The sequence below is a fragment of the Leptodactylus fuscus genome, chromosome 8, assembly GCF_031893055.1.
Source record: "Leptodactylus fuscus isolate aLepFus1 chromosome 8, aLepFus1.hap2, whole genome shotgun sequence".
NCBI classification, from domain to species: domain Eukaryota; kingdom Metazoa; phylum Chordata; class Amphibia; order Anura; family Leptodactylidae; genus Leptodactylus; species Leptodactylus fuscus.
Genome location: NC_134272.1, coordinates 18,054,881 through 18,081,317, shown reverse-complemented (window position 1 = coordinate 18,081,317; position 26,437 = coordinate 18,054,881). Strand labels below are relative to the sequence as shown.

The 26,437-nt window shown below is 45.7% G+C and overlaps 4 protein-coding genes across 4 annotated transcripts; all 4 read left to right on the top strand.

The window, feature by feature from the left end:
- The first annotated feature begins 273 nt into the window (after positions 1-273).
- On the top strand, positions 274-1,830 carry LOC142217145 (E3 ubiquitin/ISG15 ligase TRIM25-like). Its single transcript, XM_075285335.1, has one exon. It carries the CDS (start codon positions 274-276, stop codon positions 1,828-1,830), a length of 1,557 nt encoding a protein of 518 aa, XP_075141436.1.
- A 5,192-nt stretch (positions 1,831-7,022) lies between these two features.
- Positions 7,023-9,079, top strand: LOC142216229 (E3 ubiquitin/ISG15 ligase TRIM25-like). Its single transcript, XM_075283900.1, has one exon. The coding sequence runs from the start codon at positions 7,023-7,025 to the stop codon at positions 8,739-8,741; it is 1,719 nt and encodes a 572-aa protein (XP_075140001.1). The 3' UTR covers positions 8,742-9,079.
- An 8,913-nt stretch (positions 9,080-17,992) lies between these two features.
- LOC142216273 (zinc-binding protein A33-like) lies at positions 17,993-19,558 on the top strand. Its single transcript, XM_075283970.1, has one exon. It carries the CDS (start codon positions 17,993-17,995, stop codon positions 19,556-19,558), a length of 1,566 nt encoding a protein of 521 aa, XP_075140071.1.
- A 5,298-nt stretch (positions 19,559-24,856) lies between these two features.
- Positions 24,857-26,437, top strand: LOC142216167 (E3 ubiquitin/ISG15 ligase TRIM25-like). The gene has a single exon (XM_075283774.1). The coding sequence runs from the start codon at positions 24,863-24,865 to the stop codon at positions 26,435-26,437; it is 1,575 nt and encodes a 524-aa protein (XP_075139875.1). The 5' UTR covers positions 24,857-24,862.

Genomic DNA, 26,437 nt, shown 5'->3' with positions numbered 1-26,437 from the left:
CCGGCAAAGCTCACATCATATTTTCTCCTTTCTAATGATGCAAAGTGTCGAAAACCATTGTATTCTGAGACCAGAATTTGGGCAAACATATTTACATTTACATACATTTACTTACTGGATGAAGACATTTACTGGATGGACAAACATTATGTTCTGGTCACATCAGCATAGCAGGACCTCAGGGGTTAATTCTTTTGTAGAAACTCTCCGCCCCTTCTCTTGTAAAGCAAGTTTTTAGCTTTGAGTTCCTGTTTCCTGCTCATTCCATCTACAATGGCGTCTGCTGATCTGAGGGATGAGCTGAACTGCTCCATCTGCCTGAGCCTCTATACAGACCCCGTATTCCTGAGATGTGGACACAACTTCTGCAGCCCGTGTATTGTGAGTGTGCTGGATACACAGGAGGCGGCCGGAGCGTATTTCTGTCCTGACTGCAGAGCAGAATATCCCGAGCGTCCGGCCCTGGAGAAGAACAGGAAGCTGGGGAATATAGTGGAGTGTTTCTTATCTACTCTACCTGATATTGAGAAGACCAAAACCATCTGTCCGGACTGTACAAAGACTCCTGTATCGGCTATGAAGTCACATCTGCACTGTGAGATCTCCTTGTGTCATGAACATCTCGAGGCCCATAATAAGTTGGTGGATGAGAGTCTAGTTGAACCTACTGAGTCATTTGAGAGCAGAAAATGCTCCAAACACAATGAGATCCTGAAGTATTACTGTCCTATAGATGCTGCCTGTATCTGTGAGTCCTGCTGTGTGGACGGAGATCACAAGGGACATGATGTGGATCGACTGGATGTGGCCTCTGAGAAGAAGAAGGAGAAACTGAGATCTGATATTGATAAACTGAACTCAAAGAAAGAGGAAGCTGGAAAAAGAATCCAGAATCTGCAGGACCATGGGAAAGAACAGCAAGAGAAAGCAGCTGGACTTGCTAAGAGAGTCTCGGGTTTGTTTATTGATCTCAGGGAGAAGATGGATAATCTAGAAAAGAGAATCCAAGATGACATTTCCAAACAGAAGTATCAAGTGTCACTCACAGTCTTGACCTCGGTCTTACAGATGCAGCAACACAAGGATGAACTGACCAAGATAGTAAGTCAGCTAGAGGAGATGTGTAATATCAGTGATCCATTCACCTTACTACAAGAAGATTTATACAGTGATGACATCAGTGATAAAAGCTGTGATGTCATCAGTGATGTCAGAGATGCTCAGTGTTTGGATGAAGTTATAATCTCGCACACATTACAAAAGGGATTATTAAACTTTTCTGACTATATGATTAACCTGAAGAAGAGAGAGTTCACAGTCACAGAAAATTCAGACCTATTACTGGATATAGACTCAGCTCATAATAACATTATGATATCGCAGAATCTCAGATCTGCCTCTTATACGGCTACATTACAGAATAGACCTGATGGACCCAAGAATTTGAAACCTGTTCAAGTGTTGAGCTCCCAATGGGCAGAAAGTATTGCACTTCCCATGATGGAGAGTTTACCCCAGCAGGACCCATCATATCCGCCTCAGATCGCTTCTCAGCCTGTAGTACAATATGTACCCACTGGACCACCACCAATGGCTTATCAAATGCCATATCAAGGCCCCCTAGGACCGCCACAACCCTCCCAGCCAAGGCGAAGAAAACAGGACTTTTTTAGCTGTTGGCAATGCGGTCAGATGGGCCATTTTCGCCGTAATTGCCGGTCAGGCCCTACTCGTGGTAGGGAACCCAGGTTTGGCAATCCATCACGTGATAATTTCAATCAATGCCCACAAGAACACTTGGATGTTTTCCAGCCTCATCCTACCCAATGAAGTATAGGCCAACCCGTGTCCCTTTTTCCCTCTTCTAATCCAGCCCTACCCCCCTGCGGTAAGGTCATCCTAACTGTTGGCCATAACCCTATTGAATTTCTTGTGGACACGGGGGTGGGGGGGGGGGGGGCGGCCACCTCAGTCGTTACCAGGAAAGACTTACCTCCTGAGGTCCAGATATCCACTGACTTCCTCACCAGTGTGGGCATAGAAGGTGCCAACTCTCGATCTCCACTCACTGTCCCTATCCCACTGGGACCATTCCCGGACGTCACAGCGAGATTTCTTGTATCTGACACCTGTCCAGTCAACCTCTTGGGGGCCGACCTGTTGAAACACCTGAAAGCTAACATCCACTTTGATGAAACAGGGATGTACCTGGAACTCCATAACCCAGACTGTGAGGCCGGTCACATGGACATTTGACCCTGAACCATGACCCTGGCCAAAGGGAAGATGGTTCCAAACTGCAGACACCCAGGTAATTGTGTACCCCTGTTGTTAATCATTGAAAACCCATCATTAACTGATAAAGGGACCTATGTACATCCCCGGTGAGTCAGGGGAAAGCATTGGGGACCTTCCAGATAAGAGATATAGAGAACAAGCCACAGAGTAATACCACTTCAGGTACCCCACTGACTGGTGTTCTCCAGTCCTTGAGAGCTTTGTCTGATCTTTCTTTTGAGGAGAAATTAGCTGTAGAGACAGGATTTTCAGATACCAACATGTGGGTTGAGTGGATGAGGTATACCGCTAGACAACACCAGAGAGCCGATTGTATAATATGTGCCACTGCCAGACCACATTTGGGTAGTGTACCATTCCCACTTCACCCCAAAATGCAAGGCTGAGACTACGGATGTGTAATATCCTTGTTCAAAAACTCCAGAAATGAGAACTGCACCAACTGGGCTAGACGCTACCCACCCGTGAAGTCTCCGCAATTGGGCCCAGGCATAACCATATACCGAGGTCCATCCCACTGTATATCTATAAATGATTCTGTGGCAGACTCAAATGCTAAAATGATGGGTACATTCCCAGAGGGATGGTGTAACTCCACCTATTTGCCGGAAGATATAGCCCCCTATGTTAATCAGTCAAGTGGGGTATCTAATATAGCATGGCTCTGTGCAGATATGCGTATCCGTCCCTATATGAAGGTGCCTTGGAAAGGCCAATGTACACTGGTAAAAGCAGTAATGCCACTACACATCACTGGGCCTAGCTCCCAAGTAGGGACTAGGAGAGGGAAAAGGGAAGTACAGGGCAGTTTTGATCCTCACGTATATATTGACGCCATAGGAGTTCCAAGGGGGGTCCCGGGTGGATTTAAGGCTAGAGACCAGGTAGCAGCAGGGTTTGAATCATTGATCCCTATTATTACTGTAAATAAGAATGTGGATTGGATAAATTACATCTATTACAATCAGCAGCGGTTTGTCAACTTCACTAGAGATGCTCTTAAGGGGGCAGTGGAACAGCTTGGCCCCACCTCTATCATGGCTTTCCAAAATCGTATGGCTCTTGACATGCTCCTGGCTGAGAAGGGAGGTGTATGTGTAATGATAGGGGCCAGCTGCTGCACGTTTATCTCCAACAACACTGCACCAGATGGTAGCATAACCAAAGCCCTGGGAAAGATAAGTGACCTATCTGCAGAACTCAAAAGGAATTCCGGGGTATCCAACTCCTGGAGTGAATGGTTCTCTTCATGGACTCAAGGATGGAGAGAAATGTTGGTCCAGATAGGTACTGCCATTCTGTGTGTTCTCCTGATCCTGTTAGTAATATCAATCTGTGTAATCCTGTGTCTAAAGGGGATGATAAACAAGGCTGTGGATTCGGACAAGAAGGGAATACTTCTGAATCACTCGTGAATGGATCCTCAGATGATGGAACCTGAAACTGATATGGAGACAATCAAGGTGTCAGGGCCTGGGACATTAGGGGGCCCGATGACAGCCGCTACCGCTGCCCCACAAACACTATCATTATACTCGGGGGTCTTTGCAGACCCCCGAGTATAATGATCGGAGGCCCAGGAGAGGTAAGAAACATAAAAAACACTGTTACTTACATCTCCTCGCTCCAGGCAGGCAGGCAGGCTCCGGCCTGTTGTCCGACGTCACATGAACCTTGGCTGCGTCATTGAAGGACACAGCAGAGGCCAAAAGCGTAGGAGCCAGGGGACAGGTAAGAAACAGTGTTTTTTTAATGTTTTTATTCCCCCGGGTCTCTGATTATTATACTCTGGGGGTCTGAAGAAGAAGAAGAATGGAACACATTGAAACAGATCAGTAGGTTCAAAAGGAGCAGGGAAAAAAATTTGTATTTAGGGGGGATTGTTAGATCTCATGCACCTATCTTTATATTTTTGTACTTTTATATTTTATTTACTACTAGCTGGTACCCGCAACTTTGTCTGCGGTGATTGTAGAAGTGGGTATATACAGGCGCGGGTAAGGTTTTAGTAGTGTGTATAAGGTATGTGATATAAAATTTAACTTTGTATCTTGTTTTTACTGTAATTCTGCGAATACGTGAGACTTTTGTGTTGAACGTACTTTGTATTTCAGCTGTTATACGGTGTTCTGAGAAACTGTACATAGTGTGTTTGGGACAAAGGTATTTCAGATAAATATACTTGGATATACGACATTGTATGATTTGTTATTTTCCGCCAGTACATGTAAGTTTTGGGCACAGGATACTCTTGAGCAAGCAGCATAAAGTCTGGCCCTGTGCATGACAGTTTAGTAACTCCATGCGCCTCTTATTAATAGCAATTAACCCCATCATGTCCCTCACATTAACCCCTGTGTAAGAGTTACTGATAGAGATGAGCGAGTACTGTTCGGATCAGCCGATCCGAACAGCACGCTCGCATAGAAATGAATGGACGTAGCCAGCACGCGGGGGTTAAGCGCGCCGGCTACGTCCAAGTGGAAGTACCAGGTGCATCCATTCATTCCTATGGAGCGTGCTGTTCGGATCGGCTGATCCGAACAGTACTCGCTCATCTCTAGTTACTGATATGTGAGTACTTGGAGGTAATAATTAAGTATCGCAGCGGAGCATCCAGGAGGAGGAGAAAGAGGTATTCGGAGGAGGGGCATGGACATACTCATTTACATTTGTTGTTTATATTTTCTTGTTAATAATAATTAAAGCTGTGGCCTACCCCACTTATACCACAGATACAGGTTTCAGGTCATTTATTGGTATACAAAGAAGTATAAGTCACCAAGGTTAAAGCTTATATTTATGTTATATATATTCGGGTCCAATGAGTCTCAGTGCAGCACTCCGTGAAGAATGGGCTGCCATTCCCCAAGAAACCTTCCAGCACCTGATTGAACGTCTGCCTGCGAGAGTGGAAACTGTCATCAAGGCTAAGGGTGGGCCAACACCATATTGAATTCCAGCATTACCGATGGAGGGCACCACAAACTTGTAAGTCATTTTCAGCCGAGGTGTCCGGATACTTTTGATCGCATAGTGTATCTTATATGAGGTAGAAAACACTACAGTAATATCTTATGAGGTAGAAAACACTACGGTAATATCTTATGAGGTAGAAAACACTACAGTAATATCTTATGTGAGGTAGAAAACACTACAGTAATATCTTATGTGAGGTAGAAAACACTACAGTAATATCTTATGTGAGGTAGATAACACTACAGTAATATCTTATGTGAGGTAGAAAACACTACAGTAGTACATGATATATAAGTTGAATGTGCTCAGTGTATGAGGAGATAATCCTTATATTACACTGTATACAAGTTTCTGCCATTCCTTGTGGTCAGACAGGACATCACATCTCCTCATACATCGGCTCCGCTCAGTCACACACCAGTCACACAGACTCCCCTCAGAGCTTCAGTCTGGGCTGTGAGAAATCGCGGTCACTGTTGCTCAGCATTGACTCTGAGGTGACATGATGGGCCAATCAGCTGTCAGGATGTAAGGATGTGCAGCAGTCAGGGAACAAAACTGTTCTAGGAATCATTTCCAGTAATCCTATAAGGGTGCGCCATATACCACAGCTGATGCAGAACCTCTCTTTGAAGAGTAAGCGGGAGATTCTCTGTCTGGGATCCTTTCTAATAGAAGCCAGCTTGTAATAATGTAATGGCGGTGCTGCCTCTCCATCAGCGCCGCACCTCCCATGAGGCGACCTGAAGCGACCGCTTCAGGCGGCGCTATGCCAGGGCCCTGGGAGGGCGGCATTTTTGCCAACCTAAGCCAGTCTAGGACAAGCTGTCCTGGACTGGCTTAGCGTCACCGTGTCGGCAGCCCGACACGGGAAGCGAGCGGTGGATTGGGGCGGCCCTGCTGGACGCAGCGCTGCTCCAGCGGCCGCCCCTCACACTCAGGCAGAGAGCAGGTCCTCTCCCTGCCTGCTAACGCTGCTTGCTCCGCTCAGCCCTGCCCCCTTCTGCTTGGCCCCATCCCTTTCCACTCGGCCCCACCCCTTTCTCACAACCCCGCCCCCTCCTCCGGGATGGGGGGGGCGGCTTTCTGACGTCCGCTTCAGGCGGCAGAAAGCCCAGGTTCACCCCTGCTCTCCGGTCTCCGTTATGCAGGTTTCCATTTCCTGCCCAAAACTGGACAGAAGACGGAAACCTGCAGTCAGTTTTCAAACCCATTCATTTGAATGGTTTTGGAAACTGTCCGGGCATGAGCACCGTTGAGTGTTTTGTGCTCTCTGCGGCGAAACCGTTTTTTTTTTAACCGGATACAAAATCGGACATGCGGGACTTTGTGTCCGGTTAAAAAAAAAAAAAAAACAGTTTCGCCACGGAGAGCACAAAACGCTCCCCGGCACTCACGGCCGGACACTGTCTGTCGGGTTTACGTCTTCTTCACAGATGTGAACGATCCGTAATACGTGAGGGTCAGTAATACCGGCAAAGCTCACATCATATTTTCTCCTTTCTAATGATGCGAAGTGTCGAAAACCATTGTATTCTGAGACCAGAATTTGGGCAAACATATTTACATTTACATACATTTACTTACTGGATGAAGATATTTACTGGATGGACAAACATTATGTTCTGGTCACATCAGCATAGCAGGACCTCAGGGGTTAATTCTTTTGTAGAAACTCTCCGCCCCTTCTCTTGTGAAGAAACTTTTTAGCTTTGAGTTCCTGTTTCCTGCTCATTCCATCTACAATGGCGTCTGCTGATCTGAGGGATGAGCTGAACTGCTCCATCTGCCTGAGCCTCTATACAGACCCCGTATTCCTGAGATGTGGACACAACTTCTGCAGCCTGTGTATTGTGAGTGTGCTGGATACACAGGAGGCGGCCGGAGCGTATTTCTGTCCTGACTGCAGAGCAGAATATCCCGAGCGTCCGGCCCTGGAGAAGAACAGGAAGCTGGGGAATATAGTGGAGTGTTTCTTATCTACTCTACCTGATATTGAGAAGACCAAAACCGTCTGTCCGGACTGTACAAAGACTCCTGTATCGGCTATGAAGTCACATCTGCAGTGTGAGATCTCCTTGTGTCATGAACATCTCGAGGCCCATAACAAGTTGGTGGATGAGAGTCTAGTTGAACCTACTGAGTCATTTGAGAGCAGAAAATGCTCCAAACACAATGAGGTCCTGAAGTATTACTGTCCTATAGATGCTGCCTGTATCTGTGAGTCCTGCTGTGTGGACGGAGATCACAAGGGACATGATGTGGATCGACTGGATGTGGCCTCTGAGAAGAAGAAGGAGAAACTGAGATCTGATATTGATAAACTGAACTCAAAGAAAGAGGAAGCTGGAAAAAGAATCCAGAATCTGCAGGACCATGGGAAAGAACAGCAAGAGAAAGCAGCTGGACTTGCTAAGAGAGTCTCGGGTTTGTTTATTGATCTCAGGGAGAAGATGGATAATCTAGAAAAGAGAATCCAAGATGACATTTCCAAACAGAAGTATCAAGTGTCACTCACAGTCTTGACCTCGGTCTTACAGATGCAGCAACACAAGGATGAACTGACCAAGATAGTAAGTCAGCTAGAGGGGATGTGTAATATCAGTGATCCATTCACCTTACTACAAGAAGATTTATACAGTGATGACATCAGTGATAAAAGCTGTGATGTCATCAGTGATGTCAGAGATGCTCAGTGTTTGGATGAAGTTATAATCTCGCACACATTACAAAAGGGATTATTAAACTTTTCTGACTATATGATTAACCTGAAGAAGAGAGAGTTCACGGTCACAGACAATTCAGACCGATTACTGGATATAGACTCAGCTCATAATAACATTATGATATCGCAGAATCTCAGATCTGCCTCTTATACGGCTACATTACAGAATAGACCTGATGGACCCAAGAATTTGAAACCTGTTCAAGTGTTGAGCTCCCAATGGGCAGAAAGCACGGCTAGACAGTGTGGGGTGCCATTCACTACTGTCACACAGAACCCAGGGGAATCAATGGCAGATGGCAGATTAAGGAATAGATCATCTGATCTGGAATATGATGGTATACCTGTGGTAGAAGCCTTTATGGAGGGGTTGAGACCAGAGATAAGAAAAAAATTGAAAGATTGTACCCCTTATTGGAGACACTGGAATCTAACAGACCTGATGCAAATGGCTATAGGTCTACAAACAGATCTGAGAACCAGTAAGAAGGGAGTCATGCAACAAAAGACCATGGTAAACAAAGATATTGGAACACGCCCGAAACAACAGGGTAGTTTAGCTCCTCAAGGAAAGATAAACAAAATCTGTTACTATTGTAGAAAATCTGGGCATGTACGGAGAAACTGCAGCAGCCACAAAGCAGCCCGTGAGAGTAGGCAGATACAGATGCAAGGAAAGACACAAGGAAATAACAACTCCTATTCAGGACAATCTCCAAACTGTCCAAACAACCAATGAAGTTCTGGCAGACCGGCCCCGGTTGATACAGCGTTAGTCACAAAAGATAGAGGTGAACTAATTTAGCGACGTGCCAATGTAGAAGGAGAGGTATTACCATTTCTTATTCACACTGGGGCCAGAAAGTCACAGCTTCAAAAGAAACATGCTAAACATATGCCTTTTGGCCCCTTCACACGGAGTTTACGCTCCGTGTATTCTGTGTAAGCTGCGGTCATTTTGTTCATTTTACACATGTAAAAATACGTATAGACATGTGCGCAAAAAGACGCGCGTTATACGAACATGCCATTGAACTCAATGGCTACTACATTTTACACGTGTATTTTTACACGTGTAAAATGAACAAAATGAGCACAGCTTACACAAAATACACGGAGCGTAAAATCCGTGTGAAGAGGCCCTTTGTCAGGAGATATGCATATGTGCATAGGTGTTGAAGGCACTCCTGTGATGTTGAATTGTCTGTGATGGGATCTACGGTTGTTACACGTTTTCTTGTTAGAGATAGTACTGGGCATGGATGTATTGCAAGCGCTGGGCACACATATTCAATTGTTCCCCTCAGGACAAGCGCACGTTTATATACAGGCAGCTGATAATACTGAGCAGTACTGTAAACTGTCTGCCTTGGTAGCATATCCTGCCCAACATGTTTTCATCTTGAGAGACAAAGAGTTACAGGAGATCAGTACTGTGCCTGAACATTTGTGGGCTAAGTCAAAAACTGATATTGGAACAACCTCAGGTTGTTACCCTTAAACCTGGAGCACAAGTACCCAGGATAAAGCAGTACCCATTATGTTCTGCGCAAGAACACGACATTGCTGCTATCCTGGCAGACTTGTTGAAGGCAGGGGTTGTGATACCTTGTACCTCCCTAGCCAATACTCCTTTGTTTCCAGTTAAGAAAAAGACTCCAAATGGTTAACCTGATGTATACAGGATGGTTCATGACTTACGTGCATTAAAAGCAGTTACCGTGCTAGACACGCCGGTAGTACCAAACCCACATACTCTTCTTGCACAGGTACCACCAAATGCTGAATGTTTTGCCGTTATCGATCTTTCAAACTGTGAGATTTTATGTCCTCGAGCCAATGGTGAAAAATAGGCAAGAACCTATTTTGGGATATGCCATGGACGTGGGAGCTTGAAGTTGTCAGTTTTGTGTTTACTCTCCTAGGACTTTGTTTAGGTGTCTTCTGGCTCCTGTATAAAATCACCGAGAAGGCCAGGAGACGTCACCCTTCAACCCCCTGACAGACTGTTAGAACTGTTAGAAGTTACAGTGCAGGGGAGAAGTACAGCATAGAGGCTGTAACGGCAGCTGTAGGGTGTTGCCAAAAATAAATACCCCTAACATGGGCATATGTTGCCAATAAAACAAGGGCAGAAGTTGCCAGGAAGAGTACTGTCCATTTCAGATGAGGAAAGGATAGGTAGTGGCTTCTCGGTAAAATAATGGTGTCGGGAAGCTCAAAAAGTTATGGCTGATGGCCACAGAAATTTTGGAAAATAGTGAAGGAGAGGATGAGACAAAACAGGCAACTAAGATTGAGAAGAAAGCATTCATTGTGAAGCCAGTGATACGTCCAGCTTTAGATGATTCATTGTAACACCACTGGTATGATGTTTAGAGGATTATACATTATATGGTGCAATTTGTAATATTTGTTCAGTTTCTACCAATGCCAGCATTCGACTTGTATGCCTTTAGTAAGAATATTGTAATGTTGGAATCTAGTAAAGAAAATTTTAAAGTCGGGCAGTTGGCCCTTAAGATAATCTGAAATATAGCTCAGGATTTTTCAATATGCTGATAAATTAAGTTTCATGATCAGGACACCCTGTTATAAGTCCTTGAAAATGTTCTCTACACTCCTTGCACTTGATAAGGACTTACACCAGATGTCTTCTGAGTCATAATGTTGGCATACAGCCATTGGTGTCTGAAACTGCCATGTAACCTTTATACTTACTAGTAATAAACTGAGATATACTTTGGAAACAGAACTGTGTGTCTATGTCTCCGTACGTCTCCTGAGCTCGATACCTCACCACACCTACCTGTAATTCGGCATCTCACGGCATACCTGGGGATTGGAACAGTTGCGGTGTTCTCCTCACAAATATGTTATATGAGGTAGAAAACACTACAGTAATATCTTATGTGAGGTAGAAAACACTACAGTAATGGTTGTGAGTAAATGCTATACTCCGTAAGGACCTGGTCCTTATCAGTTACAGTATTTAGCAGGCTCAGTGTGAGCTGTCTATTTCCCCTTACTGGTAAGGACTAGAGATGAGCGATTACAATCGAATACCACGAGGCAAACACACTAAAAATTCATATTCCCTCCCACTTTCCCTGGCACTTTTTTTGCACCAATAACTGTGCAGGGGAGGTGAGACAGGAACTACGACAACGTAGGCATATAAAAAAATCGGAAAAAGTAATTGGCTGGCTAAATCAGGTGACCTCCAATTTATACGTATAGTGGATTTAAGATGCGGGTCATATGAGACTGTGAACTATGTGACTATGAGAGAGGGATAGATGTATTGGGAGGATTAGCTAGGGATTACAGGGATTACCTTTATTTAGGTGGGAATGTTACTCACACAGCTCTTTGGGGCTCTATCTCGTCGGATCCCTGTCAGCTTGCGATATGCGGGAGCTGACTTTTTCCCATAGGAATGCATTGACCAGTGTTGATTGGCCGAATGCTATACAGAGTACAGCATTCGGCCTGTCAATGCTGGTTCTGCCGTTCTGTAGCTCTTCTACACCAAAGATGCATCTCTGGTGTAGTAGAGCTCAGCGCACAGCCAGCTCTGCTGCACCTCCGGTGTCGCAGAGCTCAGTGCACGGCCAGCTCTTCTACAGAGCACAGCAGGAGCTGACTTTTTCCCATAGGAATGCATTGACCAGCGTTGATTGGCCGAGTGCCATAAAGTGTACAGCATTTGGCCAATCAACGCTGGTTCTGCCGCAGGCTAGTCTGTGAGGAGGCGGAGTCTAAGATCTGACCACAATGGAGACTGCTGTGGACCGATCTTAGACTCCGCCTCCTCACAGAAGAGCCTCCGGCAGAACCAGCGTTGATTGGTCGAATGCTCTGTATGGCATTCGGCCAATCAACGCTTGTCAATGCATTCCTATGGGAAAAAGTCAGCTCCTGCATATCGCAAGCTGACAGGGATCCCAACGTAATACAGTGACTTGGGCATGTTAGATGCCCCCAGGCATCCTTCCCCTGCTGTCCCAGTTGCATTCCAGGTTGTTGGCATCATCTCCTGGGGCGTCATAGTGGAGTTGGTGATTCTCCTGAGTTGAAGTGTGGCTTCCCTTGAAACTAAGCATTTTTCCCCATAGACTATAATGGGGTTCGATATTCATTAGAATAGTCGAATATTGAGGGGCTATTCGAAACGAATATCGAATATTTCACTGTTCACTCATCTCTAGTAAGGACCTTTTTTTTTTTTTTAATTCCAAAGTTTTATTAAACATTTTTCAATTACAAAGGGTAAAACAGACGCATACAAATAGCAAGAAGGTCACATATACAACAAAGACCTAATACTGTAAACAAGCTATCAGTTACACCAGTGACTGTGTGAACGAAACATCCTACGTCAGCCCAATCGCTTCATCTTTGAAGTGCATGACAGTAGGAGTAGGGATAAGGGGTGGGGAGAACTAGGCGAACAGGGAGGGAAGGTCGGAAGGGAAGGTTAGTCAGAATGTAGAACCAGTGTGTTAACAGGTGGGTGTGAGCCAGTACCCAACTAGTTCCAGTGTGTGTACCTAAGGTCTACTAAGTGAATCTCGGTATCTAATCCATGGACCCCATATCTTGATATATTGGTCATGGGTTCTGGAAGACCAGCTGAGCAACTCCTCCAGGCGAGAGATTTCTTGAGCTGTTTTTTCCCACATTTCGATAGGCGGTGGGATAGGTTGTAGCCAATACCTTGGTATCAGTAGTTTCGCTGCTGCCAGTAAGAATGTCACTAAGCAGTCCTTCGATGGGGAGTATGATTTTGATGGAAGTGAGAGGAAGAGAGTCTTCGGTGACAGGTGTATAGGGGAGCCCCTAATTTTCTCAATTCTCTCCGTTACGGCATCCCAGAAGGGTTTTATTCCAGAGCAAGTCCACCACAGATGAGTGTAAGTGCCCTCATGAGCAGAGCATCGCCAACATAATGGATCCATTGTCAGTCCTCTCTGGGTCAACCAGACTGGTGTTTTGTACCATCTGGAAATGAGTTTGAAGTTGTTCTCTTTTATTCTTACACATGTAGAGAAGCTCTACACATGTGAAGCTCTTAGAGCCGTTTCAACTTCTGTGTCTGACAGGGAAATCTTCAATTCTTGTTCCCAGCTTGAGAGATAGGCCGGCTTATACGCGGTATGCGGGTATATAAATCTATGCAGAAGAACAGAAGTTTTCCTCAACATCGCTGTCTGTGAGAGGAGTGATTTCTCAAATTGGGTCAGTTCGCTTCTTAGCTTAAAGATTTTATTAAACTGCGAGATGTAGAACTGAATATGGGAGCGAAGTAGGAAGGGGGTGTTGTCTCCAGGAGCAGTGGTAGTGGAAAGCAAGCGTAATCTTTTCTCGGAATCATCCCACATGTCCTTTAAACGAATATTCAAATGAGTCGGCCAAGGCGGCAGCGGATGTCTTCCAGAGCCCTCAAAGAGCGCCGGCAGAAGATTAGCTGGAAGTAGGGGTGATGGGGACGGCGCTAAAGTAGGGCCTGCTATCTTCCATGTATCAATTGCACCCCGTAGAAGGGGATTCTTTGCTTCTGGGTGGGTTTTGGAATTGGAGGGGAGCCATAACTCTTTCTGTAGAGGTAGGGAGAGCTTGTACGTTTGTGTCTTAGTTGGGAAGAGGAGGTGCGCCCACCACCTTAGCTGGATCGCTCTATAGTACCTGACTATATCCGGTAGGCCCATTCCTCCCTGGCGCTTGGGTTTTACCATCAGAGACCATGCTAGCCTAGGAGGCTTACGATTCCATACAAATCTCGTGAATAGCCCTTTGACAGAGGCAAATAGTAAGGACCTTTTTGCCCCCTAGTGGTCGGGTCCTTAACTGAAGTAGTACTTAGCCAGCTCACAGTGAATTGGCTAAATCCCCTACTCCAGAGGGACCAGATCATCACCAGTGACAGTATTTAGCCAACTCTATGTGAGTCGTCTATTTCCCATCATTTGTAGGGACCATTTTTGTCCCCTATTGGGGGCAGATTGAGCTGCAGCAGGGCCGCGTGATGTATGGACATGATGTCTCTGCCTGAGCAGAAGTGGAGCTCAACAGCATATTCCTAGAATACCCCTTTAGGGCCTATTCACACGGAGTAAACACGGCAGGCAATGTGGCGCGTTTACGGGACGTTTGCGCCGCGATTTTGACAGTGCATGTTTGCGGTCGCGTTAACGCCGGGTCCATTCACATGGAGGAAAATGGTAAGGAATTTGGTGTAGAATTTTAGTGCTGAAAAAAGCCTCCCATTGACTTCAATGGGTTCCTTTTTCTGCTAACATCCCACTATCCCCCATGTTCCTCCAGTGTACCCCCACATTACTAACAAGCACCACACTATCCCCCATGTCCCTCCAGTGTACCCCCACATTACTAACAAGCACCACACTATCCCCCATGTCCCTCCAGTGTACCCCCACATTACTAACAAGCACCCCACTATCCCCCATGTTCCTCCAGTGTACCCCACATTGCTAATAATCATCCTACTATCTCCCAAGTCCCTCCAGTGCACCCCCACATTACTAACAAGCACCACACTATCCCCCATGGGTTGCCCAGTCCCAACAAGCATTGTTTTATACTTTGGCTTTCTCTAGCAGTCTGAAATCACTGAAATGGATGGAGAGCAGCCATTCATTCAGACTGGTGTGCAAAACACCCAAATTCTTATCACCCCTGTGCATGATACCCACGGGGAGGGGTTACCTTGTGGTGACCAGATAGCTCCTATAAGCCTACCCCTGCAATGCTAGCATTTCACCAATATCCATATATTTCCTGTGCACCCCCTCATATGCATTCTACATCTCTCTAGTGCACTCCCATAGTGTTAATAAGCAATCCACAGCTCAGAGCCCCCCAAACAAGTTTCCCACAGCTCCCAATGTGTGTTTTAAGGCTGAAGCCCAATGTGGCAGAAACACCACAGCAAAAACCGCAGCGTTTTACAGTCCCTGCAAAATGGATAGGAGTCTAGCAAATCCCATCCACAAATAGCAGAAAAATACCTGGGGAGTTTTTGGAAATTGCAGCATGTCAATTATACTTATGGAAACACAGTCCACCATGCACCCCATATATCTCTCCTCTCATAGTCCACCATGCACCCCATATATATCTCTCCTCCTATAGTCCACCATGCACCCTGTATATCTCTCCTCCTATAGTCCACCATGCACCCCGTATATCTCTCCTCCTATAGTCCACCATGCACCCCGTATATCTCTCCTCTCATAGTCCACCATGCACCCCGTATATCTCTCCTCTCATAGTCCACCATGCACCCCGTATATCTCTCCTCTCATAGTCCACCATGCACCCCGTATATCTCTCCTCCTATAGTCCACCATGCACCCTGTATATCTCTCCTCCTATAGTCCACCATGCACCCCGTATATCTCTCCTCCTATAGTCCACCATGCACCCCGTATATCTCTCCTCCTATAGTCCACCATGCACCCCGTATATCTCTCCTCTCATAGTCCACCATGCATCCTGTATATCTCTCTCCCAGTACACAGTGCACCCCGCAACTCTCCCCTGACACTATACCCTGCACTCCACATCTCTTCCTCCTAACTACATCGTGCACCTCACATCTATCCTTGTTACTCCACTTCACAGATTACAGTGGAAGGACCTTCTTACAAGTAAAGACACGCCTACCCTGTCATGTGACCTTATGACATCAGAAGGTCCTTATGAGTATAGTATTTAGCCTTTACCCAACAGGTAATATCTTATGTGAGGTAGAAAACACTACAGTACTATCTTATGTGAGGTAGATAACACTACAGTAATATCTTATGTGAGGTAGATAGCACTACAGTAGTACATGATATATGAGGTGAATGTGCTCAGTGTATGAGGAGATAATCCTTATATTACACTGTATACAAGTTTCTGCCATTCCTTGTGGTCAGACAGGACATCACATCTCCTCATACATCGGCTCCGCTCAGTCACACACCAGTCACACAGACTCCCCTCAGAGCTTCAGTCTGGGCTGTGAGAAATCGCGGTCACTGTTGCTCAGCATTGACTCTGAGGTGACATGATGGGCCAATCAGCTGTCAGGATGTAAGGATGTGCAGCGGTCAGGGAACAAAACTGTTCTAGGAATCATTTCCAGTAATCCTATAAGGATGCGCCATATACCACAGCTGATGCAGAACCTCTCTCTGAAGAGTAAGCGGGAGATTCTCTGTCTGGGATCCTTTCTAATAGAAGCCGGCTTGTAATAATGTAATGGCGGTGCTGCCTCTCCGGTCACTTACTTAGTACTCAGTGACATCCGTAAATACTAATGGAGGAGCAGCGCTGCTGTTTGCTGCCGGCGTCACTGTCACCCATATGTCTCTGCCTGAGAGATGTGGATCCGGCACTGGCGCAGGTAGCAAGTGTCTTTACTGCCCCCATCAGTAGTAGTCACAGACGGCAGATATACTAATAATAACTTCTAAGGGCTCGTTCATATCTGCGCCGGCACTCCGTACTTCAGGTTTCCGTTTCCTGCCTAAAACAGAGGCAGGAGACGGAAACCTGCAGGAGACTTTCTCACCCATTCATTTGAATGGGTGAGAAAGCTGTGCGGCGGTGAGCGTTTTAGGCTCTCCGCCGCGAAACCGGGTTTTATAATCCGGACACAGAGTCGGACATGCAGTACTCTGTGTCCAGATTAAAAAAAACGGTTTCGCGGCGGAGAGCCTAAAACGCTCACCGCCGCTCACGGCCGGACCCGGTCTATGGTTTCTGTCTTCTGGCATGCAGAAGACAGAAACCATAGAACGGAGACCCTGAATGCAGGTGTGAACCTAGCGTAACACAACACCATCCTCTCCCAACCATCAGTGACCTCCGAATGATGACAGAGCCGTCTACTCTTTGGTTATTCCATGCCCTTCAACCTTTTAAAACATCAAAAAATTATAAACTCTGTTTTTAAACCTTCGTTTGAATGCCACCGTTGGTAACCAGCGGGCATGTGGACTATGGCACCTTCTTCCACTGGACACAGACTTCGGCCACCTGCTGTGACAAAGAGTCTAGAAGTAGAACAGGTCTTCCAAACCAGTGTTGTTGACCTATGGAATACCAAAGAAAGAAACCATTGAGGTGGAAGAGAAACCAGAAACCATTAAAAACCAGGGGGTGATGGGCCGGTGTTCCTGCTGCTAGACTACAAAGGGTAAGTCCTCTTCCCGCCTCTGGAATTTATACCCTTCCCTAAATCCTGCCCCAACAACAGTTGGGAGATTGTGCTTCCAGCATGTTAAAAACCTTTAACCCCTTGCTGACCTACAGTCCCTGGCCATCTTGTTAACCACTTCATGGCCTTCTAGATACTGATTTCAGTGTATAATTGTAAAGTGACTTGAAGCTTGCATAGACTCTATGGGGGTATTATATTCAGCATTTTATACTGTGTGCGGGGGTCATTGACAAGCATTATACTATGTGTGTGGGGCTTTGGGTAAAATTATACTGTGTGTGGTCCCACTGGTAAGAAATATACTGCATTTATGGGCTACTAGAGAGCATTATACTACACGTGAGGGGCACTGAGGAGGATTATACTATGTGTTTGGCAACTGAGGGACATTATACTGTGTGGGGCCACTGAGTAACATATGAGACTGTCTGGGGATCACTGGTGAGCATTAAAACGTGTGTGGGGTCACTGGGAATGATTATACTGTGTTTACGGGCCACTGGGAAACATTATACTACTGTGTGTGGAGGGCAACTGGGGACCATATTATACTGTGTAAGGCCATTATACTATGGGGTCCACTGGGGAGCATTATATGTACTTTATATCGGGCCACAGGGCAGAAAGATGAAATATGCACCAGGGAAGGGAAGCAGGACCTCAGGGGTTAATTTGTTTGTAGAAACTCTCCACCCCTTCTCTTGTAAAGAAACTTTTTAAATTTTACTTCCTGCTTCCTGCTCATTCCTACTACAATGGCTTCTGCTGAGCTGAGGGACGAGCTGAACTGCTCCATCTGCCTGAGCCTCTATACAGACCCCGTATCCCTGAGATGTGGACACAACTTCTGCAGCCCGTGTATTGTTAATGTGCTGGATACACAGGAGGCGGCCGGAGCGTATTCCTGTCCTGACTGCAGAGCAGAATATCCTGAGCGTCCGGCCCTGGAGAAGAACAGGAAGCTGGGGAATATAGTGGAGTGTTTCTTATCTACTCAGCCTGATATGGAGGAGACCAGAATCTTCTGTCCTTACTGTACAAAGTCTCGTGTACCGGCTGTGAAGTCATGTCTCCAGTGTGAGATCTCCTTGTGCCATGAACATCTCGTGGCCCATAACAAGTCAGTGAATCACAGTCTAGTTGAACCTGCTGTGTCATTTGAGAGCAGAAAATGCTCCAAACACAAAGAGATCCTGAAGTATTACTGTCCTATAGATGATGCCTGTATTTGTGTGTCCTGCTGGGTGGCCGGAGATCACAAGGGACATGATGTGGATCTACTGGATGTGGCCTCTGAGAAGAAGAAGGAGAAACTGAGATCTGATATTGACAAACTGAACTCAAAGAAAGAGGAAGCTAGAAAAAGAATCCAGAATCTGAAGGACCATGGGAAAGAACAGCAAGAGAAAGCAGCTGAACTTGCTAAGAGAGTCTCAGGTTTGTTTATTGATCTCAGGGAGAAGATGGATAATCTAGAAAAGAGAATCCAAGATGAAATTTCCAAACAGAAGGATCAAGTGTCACTCACAGTCTCGACCTTGGTCTTAGAGATGGAGCTACACAAGGATGAACTGACCAAGATAATAAATCAACTTGAGGGGGTACGTAATATCAGTGATCCGTTGACCTTCCTTCAAGAAGATTTATACAGTGATGACATCAGTGATAAAAGCTGTGATGTCATCAGTGATGTCAGAGATGCTCAGTGTTTGGACGAAGTTATAATCTCACTCACATTACAAAAGGAATTATTAAGCTTTTCTGACTATATGATTAATCTGAAGAAGAGAGAGTTCACAGTCACAGAAAATTCAGACATATTACTGGATATAGACACAACTCATTATAACATGATGTCACAGAATCTCAGATCTGCCTCTCAACCTGCTACATTACAGAATAGACCCGATGAACCCAAGAGGTTGAATTCTTTTCAAGTTTTGAGCTCCCGTAGCTTCTCGTCTGGGAGACATTACTGGAAGGTGGATGTAAGTAAAGCCGAGATATGGATCATTGGGGTGACCGGGGAAAGTTTTGAGAGGAGGGGGCAAGGGAACAAATGTTATATTGGCTGTAATGAGAGATCATGGGCTGTCAAATTCTTACAAAACTGTTTTGCAAGCCATAACAATATCCATAAGCAGCTGGTATTAGATTCTTTTGTGAAGGCTCTAGGGATCTACCTGGATTATGAGGCCGGACGTCTGTCCTTCTATCAGCTGAGTGACCCCATCAGACACTTACACACCTTCACCGCCTCCTTCACCGGGCCGCTCTTTCTGCGTTTTTGCGGTGCAAGGATTCCACCATCAGAATCATGAAATAACTGCAATAAAATGAATCATCTGTATATCATCATTTGATTTTTAGACTTTGGGTGTGCTGATATATATATTGTCATATATTTTGTTGTATCATCTAGTATTCTGTTTGTTTTTTAAACAGGACTCTAAATTCCCTGTGAATCCATACATTTATTGTGTACCTGGTGTTTCAGGTGACTACTCAGGATAAGCTGCTATGTGTCTGTACTTCAAGTGCAACACTATATTTGGTCATTATATGACTTGTATTCTGCAGGTTTTAGCAGTTTTCCCCTCTGCAGGGTCTATGTGTAGTTTTCAGTCTTCCCTGAGCTGGTGGCTGGAGACTAGCTGCCATACACTGTAATCCTCCTATGGAGACTCCAATGCAGATGTGAATCTAGCCTAAACCTCTTCTCCTGCTATCCCTCTCTCCCTCTGCTCACTCCTCCGCTCTCCATAGAAAGAAATTGGCAGCCTGAACCAATAAGAAACTTTCTCAATAAAAAAATATTCTGAGCTTCATAGATTGTTCTATATTTGATAATCTAGAATATATGATAATGCACCATCAATGCACTATCTATATAAGGCCCATTCATGCTGTATTACAAGCAGGGGCGTAACTACCATAGAGGCAGCGGAGGCGGCTGCCACAGGGCCCGGTGACAGCCGCTACCGCTGCGTTTTTTTAATTTTTTTTTAAATAGGCCGTTACGGGCCCTATTCACTTGCCGATCCTGGCTGGGCCGAGATCGGCAAGTGACACCGCGGGCCCCACAAATACTATCATTATAGTCGGGGGTCTTTGCAGGTCTTTGCAGTATAATGATCGGTGGGCCGGGAGAGGTAAGGAACATAACAAACAGTGTTACTTACTTCTCCACGATCCTGCCGGGCCTCCTTTGTGACGTCACATGAACCCGGCCTGTGTCCCGGGTCATGTGACGTCTGACGTCATTTCATAAGGACGCCAGCAGAGAAGGCAGCGTGGGAGCCGGAGACAGGTAAGAAACAGTAATTTTTAATGTTTTTATTCCCCCGGGTCTCCGATTATTATACTCTGGGGTCTGAAAAGACCCCAGAGTATAATAATTGTTTATAGGTGTCCACTATGGGGTATAATACTGTGTGCAGGGGCCAGTAAGGGACATAATACTGTGTGCAGGGGCCAGTAAGGGACATAATACTGTGTGCAGGGGCCACTATGGGGGATAATACTGTGTGCAGGGGCCACTATGGGGGATAATACTGTGTGCAGGGGCCACTATGGGAGATAATACTGTGTGCAGGGGCCAGTAAGGGACATAATACTGTGTGTAGGGGCCAGTAAGGGACATAATACTGTGTGTAGGGGCCACTATGGGGGATAATACTGTGTGCAGGGGCCAGTAAGGGACATAATACTGTGTGCAGGAGCCACTATGGGGGATAATACTGTGTGCAGGGGCCACTATGGGGGATAATACTGTTTGCAGGGGCCACTATGGGGGATAGTACTGTGTGCAGGGGCCAGTATGGGGGATAATACTGTGTGCAGGGACCAGTAAGGGACATAATACTGTGTGCAGGGGCCACTATGGGGGATAATACTGTGTGCAGGGGCCACTATGGGGGATAATACTGTGTGCAGGGGCCACTATGGGGGATAATACTGTGTGCAGGGGCCAGTAAGGGACATAATACTGTGTGCAGGGGACACAATGGGGGATAATACTGTGTGCGGGGGCAAGTAGGGGACATAATACTGTGTGCAGGGGCAAGTAAGGGACATAATACTGTGTGCAGGGGCCAGTAAGGGACATAATACTGTGTGCAGGGGCCACTATGGGGGATAATACTGTGTGCAGGGCTTACTAAGGGACATAATAGAGTGCGGAGGAGGGGGTCGGTCGAGGTCTTCGACGTCGGTTGGGGGGGGGCATGTCAAAAGTTCGCCACGGGGCCCCGCCATTCCTAGTTACGCCACTGATTACAAGGGAAGGCCTTCATTCCCACAGCTCAATATCTATTTTCTATCACATGATGACTACGGCCTTGTTCACTTTACTCCTAATTTAAAAAATAAATTTGATATTGCAGATCAATTTCTGGACAAGACCAATGAGATCCGATCGCTGAAATTGTGCATGAAACTCCTATCATTTCATTAATGATTGACCTGACATGTGCAGCCGAAACCAACATCGGCCAAGAGACATATCTCAGTCAGTTATGTGCCCGCTTAATGTACCATGAGAAAAAATGTATGATTATGTAATTGTGCCAGACTTGTGTGCTGACCAAAAGGGGGAGCTTTATGAGGACTGGAGATATCAATGCCAAATTTCATATCGCCTGCACCGGCAGAGGGTGCACCTGCTCATATATACCTCCCAACCGTCCAGGATTCAGTGGGACAGTCCAGGATTACGGGTCCTGTCCCATGGAGGTAAGTACTGGATTCAACTCATCTGCGGCTGGAGGGGATGCAGATGAGTTGACTACAGTGATAAAGCAGGAGCGGACAGCTATGTGCTCCGGGAGCTATAGGCACGACGTGATGATGTTACATCGTGCCTGCAGCTCCTTGAACTCAGTCCAGAGACTGCAGACTGTGCAAGCAGGGTAGTAAGGAGAGGTGAGTATCAGTGTTTTTTATGTTAAACTTTGGTATATGAAGAGGGACATTAAACTGTGAGGGCAGATGGAGTTGGGACAATAAACTGGGGGCATTAAACTTTGGGGGCAGATAGAAAACACATTAAACTCGAGGAACCTTAAGGGAGACCTTAAACGGGGGGGGGGGGGGTAGCTGGAGGAGAACATTGCAATGGGGACAACTGGAGGAGGACATTATAGACATTATACTAGGGGCAGCTGGAAGGGGACATAAATAATTTTTTGGGAAAAAAATGCACTAAAACATATTTGCACCTAAAACTCATATTCAATCTTACATTCACACACAAAATACCTTTAAAATAATAGCTCAAGGTGCAGACAATGTATATATACAGTGAGGCAGCACGATGGCTCAGTGGTTAGCACTGCAGCCTTGCAGCACTGGAATCCTGAGTTCAAATCCTGGCAAGGACAACATTTGACCAGATGTATACTGACAGATTTCATCCAACAGACTCTTCATCCCCTTTTATATTTACTGAACCTCCCTCCTAGACATCTGGGTAGCAAGACTTCAAGACTTTCTCTCCATCTATGCACAGCCACAAAAACTCTTATAGCTAAACACTGGAGGAGCGTTAACTCTCCATCCGGCGCTGAACTTCTAGCTCGTATTAAGGATACACGTAGTCTTGAATTTCTCACTGCTAGTCTTAATAACACATTGGATGCCTTCCATTCTGTTTGGTCCCCTTGGGACACCTACTGTGCGCTAGCTGGCCTTTAATCTTGGAACCTCCCTTCCCTTCCCCCACCCTCCCTCCTATTATGTTTTTGAATGTTTGTTGTTACCCCTTATTTTATTTTGCTTTTAAGTTGTATGCCTATTTTGCAGTTGAGATTATGCAGTATTGCTGCTTTTTGCTATTTTGGGTATTTGTTTTGCCTTGTCTCCTTTTCTGCGTATTGTTAAATGTTTTTGAAAAATTTCAATAAAAATTACAGTTAAAAAAACAAAAAAAAAACCAAAAACAAAACAGACTCAAAAACAGTTGAGACCTGAACACATGGGAAAACAGCATGGGGGCCATTCATTTCCCTCATTGAGCCCAGGCCACATAATGCACTCCGGCTCTATTTATCATGCGTGGAAGGCCTACTTCCTTTTTCTATTCACATCTGCCAGTGTACTCCAGTTCTATTGCACAGATGTTGCCCCCCCCCCAAAGGAAGTGACACTTCGTGCCCAGAAGTAGAGGTAAGTATAATGGGGTGGGTAGTATTGGTGATGTTCTGTTTCTGGAAACAGGAAACAGGGAAACGGAACGTCACCAGAAAATATGCCTGGGCGGTCACATGACTGACCCAGTGATCTGGGAAATTAAATTAGAAGTAGGGGGGAGGGTGTTTAGTGTTAAATTTTCATTTTATCCCGGATAACCCCTTTAAGTCTCAGGGGAACTGTTAGGGCCCATTCACACGGAGTTAACGCGCACGCATTCTGACACGTATACACAATGGGAGGCTTTTAGCCTTCACACGAATAACGCTGTGCACATTTTGCCACAAATTACACGTGTAAAAATACACGTGTAAAATGTAGTAAGCCATTGAGTTCAATGGATTTTTTTTTCTTTCTTTCGTATAACGCGTGTAATTTTGCAGGCGCAAAATTACGCGCGTTATACGCCCGTAAGCCGACACATTGAAATGAATGGGATCTGTTTTGAGCGCTCACACTCTGACACGTGTATACGTGTCAGAATGAACGCGTGTTAACTCCGTGTGAATGGGCCCTCAGAGTGTGGTTAGTGTTCAGTGAGTGTTGGGACTGTGTCAACTGTGAAACTGGGGGCAGAGATGGAGGGGGGGACATGAAACTGGGGGCAGAGATTGGGAGGACATGAAACTGGGGGTAGAGATGGTGGGGACATGAATCTGGGGGCAGAGATGGGGGGACATGAAACTGTGGGCAGAGAAACTGGGGGCAGAGATGGGGGACATGACAGAGATGGGGAGGACATGAAACTGGGGACATAGATGGAGGGGGGAAATGAAACTGGGGGCAGATGAAGGGGGTATATGAAAATGGGGAGAGGTGGAGGAGGGACATATAATTTACGGGTGACTGTAGGAGGATTATACTGTGTGGGGTCACATGATCAATGAAAGAGAATGGGCAGAGTCAACATAAAAGTGGGCAGAGGTAAATTTGCCGCTGTGCGTGCCACACATTTTCTCCTTCTTTCTGTTCTTCGAAAGTTGGGAGGTATGAGATTGGGGTTCACAAAAGTGTCAGATTACATAGAAGTTTATGGACAGCGGAGAAGTGAGGAGGAGCCCAATGAGAAAGGAATGACTCATTCACATACAGAAGCTTCTGCAGCTAAATAGTACAGTGTCCATACTACAACATAATAAGAAAATGGAGTCAAACATCAGATTAATAGTAGTTCACAACTCTGACTTCTGATACGTAACATTTGACACTGGATTTCTGACTTTAGACACTCTCATCTCTAATGAAAGGTTCACACTATAATTGGGAGAAAAACAATTACTGGATGAAGACATTTACTGGTGGACAAACATTATGTTCTGGTCACATCAGCATAGCAGGACCTCAGGGGTTAATTCTTTTGTAGAAACTCTCCGCCCCTTCTCTTGTAAAGAAACTTTTTAGCTTTGACTTCCTGTTTCCTGCTCATTCATTCTACAATGGCTTCTGCTGACCAGAGGGATGAGCTGAACTGCTCCATCTGCCTGAGCCTCTATACAGACCCCGTATTCCTGAGATGTGGACACAACTTCTGCCGCTCGTGTATTGTGAATGTGCTGGATACACAGGAGGCGGCCGGAGCGTATTTGTGTCCTGACTGCAGAGCAGAATATCCCGAGCGTCCAGTCCTGGAGAAGAACAAGCTGGGGAATATAGTGGAGCCTTTCTTATCTACTCTGCCTGGTATGGAGGAGACCAGAATCTTCTGTACTTACTGTACAAAGTCTCCTGTACCCGCTGTGAAGTCATGTCTGCAGTGTGAGCTCTCCTTGTGTGGTGAACATCTCGAGGCCCATAACAAGTCAGTGGATCACAGTCTCGTTGAACCTACTGAGTCATTTAAGAGTAGAAAATGCTCCAAACACAACGAGGTCCTGAAGTATTACTGTCCTATAGATGCTGCCTGTATCTGTGTGTCCTGCTGGGTGGCCGGAGATCACAAGGGACATGATGTGGATCTACTGGATGTGGCCTCAGAGAAGAAGAAGGAGAAACTGAGATCTGATATTGATAAACTGAACTCAAAGAAAGAGGAAGCTGGAAAAAGAATCCAGAATCTGCAGGACCATGGGAAAGAACAGCAAGAGAAAGCAGCTGGACTTGCTAAGAGAGTCTCGGGTTTGTTTATTGATCTCAGGGAGAAGATGGATAATCTAGAAAAGAGAATCCAAGACGACATTTCCACGCAGAAGTATCAAGTGTCACTCACAGTCTTGCCCTTGGTCTTACAGATGCAGCTACACAAGGATGAATTGACCAAGACAATAAATCAGCTTGAGGGATTGTGTAATATCACTGATCCATTAACCCTTCTACATGAAAATGTAAACAGAGGTGACATCATTGATCAGAGTTGTGATGTCATCGATAATGGAATAGATCCTCCGTTTGTGGATGAAGATATAGTCTCACAGATGTTACACAAGGGATTGTTAGATTTCATTGATGCTCTGACTGATCTGAAGATAAAGAGACAGATCTCAGTGATGAAGAAATCAGACATATTACTGGATAAAGGCACGGCTCATGATAACATTATTTTATCCCAGGATCTCAGATCTGCCTCGTATACGGTTACATCACAGGACAGACCCGATGGGCCCAAGAGGTTCAAGTCCTGTCAGGTGTTCAGCACTCGCAGCTTCTCCTCCGGGAGACATTACTGGGAGGTGGATGTGAGTAAAGCCGAGAAATGGATCATCGGAGTGGCCGGGAAAAGTCTGGAGAGGAAGGTGGTGGGTAATGAATCTTATGTTGGTTATAATGATAAATCCTGGGGTTTAAGTATCAATGGTGCTTTTGGAGCACGTTATAACAATATCCATACGCAATTGAAATCAGAGTCTCCTGTGCAGGTTGTCGGAGTCTATCTGAACTATGATACTGGGCGTCTGTCCTTCTATCAGCTCTGTGATCCCGTCAGACACTTACACACCTTCACCGCCACCTTCACCGAGCCGCTCTATGCCGCTTTCTATCTGTTTGAGGATTGTACCATTGGAATAATGAAATAA